Source organism: Micropterus dolomieu, linkage group LG18, assembly GCF_021292245.1.
Source record: "Micropterus dolomieu isolate WLL.071019.BEF.003 ecotype Adirondacks linkage group LG18, ASM2129224v1, whole genome shotgun sequence".
Taxonomy (NCBI): domain Eukaryota; kingdom Metazoa; phylum Chordata; class Actinopteri; order Centrarchiformes; family Centrarchidae; genus Micropterus; species Micropterus dolomieu.
In genome coordinates this window covers 8,718,074-8,721,352 of record NC_060167.1, presented here as the reverse complement: position 1 = coordinate 8,721,352, position 3,279 = coordinate 8,718,074, and the positions used below count along the sequence as shown (strand labels likewise).

The 3,279-nt window shown below is 37.2% G+C and overlaps 1 protein-coding gene across 1 annotated transcript in view; it reads left to right on the top strand.

Annotated features, from left to right (window-relative positions):
* The window catches only part of stab1 (stabilin 1), a 75,081-nt gene that overhangs the window by 21,004 nt on the left and 50,798 nt on the right, over positions 1 to 3,279 (top strand). The window contains exons 13-14 of the mRNA XM_046075075.1: positions 695 to 826; positions 2,230 to 2,301. Of these exons, the coding sequence (XP_045931031.1) occupies positions 695 to 826; positions 2,230 to 2,301 (204 nt within the window). The remainder of the gene's footprint in view (positions 1 to 694; positions 827 to 2,229; positions 2,302 to 3,279) is intronic.

Sequence of the window (3,279 nt, the reverse complement as noted above, 5' to 3'; positions counted from 1 at the left end):
CTAATTTAGGATAATAAATGGAGTGGAGGTGGACATTTTGAAGGCAGACTAACAGGTCTTTGAGAGTCAGAATTCTAGCTGATAGACAGGTGTTCAAATACTTATTTGCAGCTGTATCATACAAATAAATAGTTAAAAAATCATACATTGTGATTTCTGGATTTTTTTTTTTAGATTATGTCTCTCACAGTGGACATGCACCTACAATGACAATTTCAGACCCCTCCATGATTTCTAAGTGGGAGAACTTGCAAAATAGCAGGGTGTTCAAATACTTATTTTCCTCACTGTATGACACTTTAGCCTGGACTATTTTCTGTCTTTGTCAGAGCATTTGGATCAACGGTGCAATAAGAGGACGGGCTCATACTAAGACAGCAGCTTCTGACTGTGTAAATGCGTCTGAATTTTACAAATCTAAAGTCAAGTCAAATGTTGGAATTAATACAAAATACATATACAGTACATTACTATACAGTAATGATGTTTCCTTTCATAATGCCATACCGCTACGAAAGTGATATTTTTTTTGTCTGAAGTTTTTGTCATGCACATCATGTCACACGTTCTAAAAATCAGTCTAAACCCGGATTCTTGTTTCCACAAATGTTAGAAAGAAATCAGATATTTGTAGAAAGTCTCAATGGCAAGTTTACTTAAGTGTACGCTGATTATCTCTGTCTGGTTGATGTAGAGGTTCATCCTGATGGACGATCCCAGTAGACTTTACACTGTCATCCAGGAAGACCTGCCAGCAGCCAATGGGATCATCCACATCATCGACCGGCCAATCACACTTTCTGGAAGGCCTCCTCGTGACGAACAGGTGAGTTAAAAGGTTACCAAATATGGAAAACTCCAAAAAAACAACAACAACATCAACACTTACCTTAACTAAAAAATGGGAATCAAGAGGGTTTTTCCAACAGTAACCATGGCCGGTACGTGTACATTAAAGGCAATGAGTTATCTTATGACTGAAATCTATGTATTTTCTTGTTATTTCTGACCATTGGATAAAAATATATACACAACCTGGAGGAGTAAAGGTATATATTATATGTATAATTTGCCTACAGATAGTTTATTAGTTGAGATTCAGCTGTTTCACTAATGAAAACATTTTCTGATATTAGCCTACACCACTGTGGTTAAGGTTTGCTTAGTGCTAATGTTAGTGTATTCATTATAATTTCAGATAATAATATAGGCTACTATAGCTTACCATTAGTAACGTATATTAATTCCAGTTGGCCAAAAAAGCAGTGTAATTTCTGTGGGTTGTTTTCAGTCATTAAATTATTGTGCAAGACAAATGCTCTACATGATGGTTAGTCTCTCGTTTGTTTATGCAAATTAACTTGTCAGTAATAAAAACTGTGCATACAGAACAACGAGTTAAACATTTCTAAAGTTTGCTGTAGCGCCTCAACCTTTTTTTAATGTCCCTCCTCCTCCATGCTGTGATTGGTCGGTTCACGAAAAGTGACTGACAAGCAGCTGTGCACACAGCTGCGCGAAAGGCTCCCGATCTCCCTACGGAGATTAGCAGGCAGGAGAGAACAGGAACAGGTGAGCGTCACGTAGTGCCCAGAAAACCTGATCTGGAGAGGGCAGAGAAGAGGACCGGAACCGTTACGCCAAAGAGTAAAATGTAAAAGTGACCCTACTGGTGAATGCCGGTACACTTCAAGCACAAACGGCTTCAGCCCAGTAGCGCAAACTCAGCTTTGTGGCGTAGTGTTCAGGCGCAGTCAAACCAATGCAGCAGCTAGCGCCTGCTAACGTTACATGTGTTTAAAAAAAAAAAAACAGTTCCGTGGATGAGAGGAGAGGTGACTTCTGGAAGTCAAGACATCGTATTTAAGTTTATGTTCTGCTTGCTCAACAGTTGATTGATAATGGCTAGTAATACACATTAGTAGGAGATTTGAGATACTTTTTTTCAATTCAGATCATTTTGATGCTGGTGATTTTCCTTTGGTGCTCACTAAAACCTCTTTGGTGGGCGCCAAAATTTCTGTATGCAGGAAGAACCCTGAATCAAACAAAATGTGTCTCTCAAAATTTTTTTTATTTCCAGTTAAATTTAAATGACACAATTTTTTGCTAACTGGAGTGTTACCTACATTAAAACAGTGCAGTCTGACTTTATATTCTTAACTGATTTTACAGCATTGTGCAGTATGAATGTGAATGTCAGTCATTTGATCTTCTTTTTGTGTCCAGTTTGCTGATAAGACGATAGGTGAGATTCTGACTAAGGATGAAAAATTCAACCGCTTCCTATCTCTGGTTGATGTGAGTATATTCTTAGTCAATAACATCACACAGGTGTTTGGTGGTTAGATGTTTTCTAAGGTCAATACTACATTATTTTATACATTACATTATTTTTCACACTAAAGCAACCCCAGCCATACTCATTATCATACATAAAGTTGTCTCTTAGCTTAAGCCTCAGTCATTTAGCATGATGCTCTATAAGTACACAAACTGATAGCTTCTGCAAGCAACAGTTTTAAATTCAGCAAAATCCACAGTTGCTGGTCAGAAATAAGCTGCTTTTGTTTACTCCTATGTGAAATTTAATGACTTGTTTCAAAAACGAATATACATTTTTAAGGGTAAATCTGCCACCATTGTAAACTGCATGTAACAGGACAGTACCCACTACTATCGCATCACCAGACTGTATAGACATTGTATATATTGTCTGAATTGTAGCAGAAGGGAACTACAAAACAGCATATAATTTTTTCAACCCTGTGGTACAAGGTTGTTTATTTATCATTATACAACCAAGGTTGTTTAACGAAAAGAAAATTTGTAGTCCTTACATGCTACACACAGAACTTAATGAAAATTAAATGTGTATTAAAATACAGTGCCTTGCGAAAGTATTCGGCCCCCTTGAACTTTTCGACCTTTTGCCACGCTTCAAACATAAAGATATAAAACTGTAATTTTTTGTGAAGAATCAACAACAAGTGGGACACAATTATGAAGTGGAACGAAATTTATTGGATATTTCAAACCTTTTTAACAAATAAAAAACTGAAAAATTGGGCGTGCAAAATTATTCAGCCCCTTTACTTTCAGTGCAGCAAACTCTCTCCAGAAGTTCAGTGAGGATCTCTGAATGATCCAATGTTGACCTAAATGACTAATGATGATAAATAGAATCCACCTGTGTGAAATCAAGTCTCCGTATAAATGCACCTGCTCTGTGATAGTCTCAGAGGTCCGTTTAAAGCGCAGAGAGCATCATGAAGAACA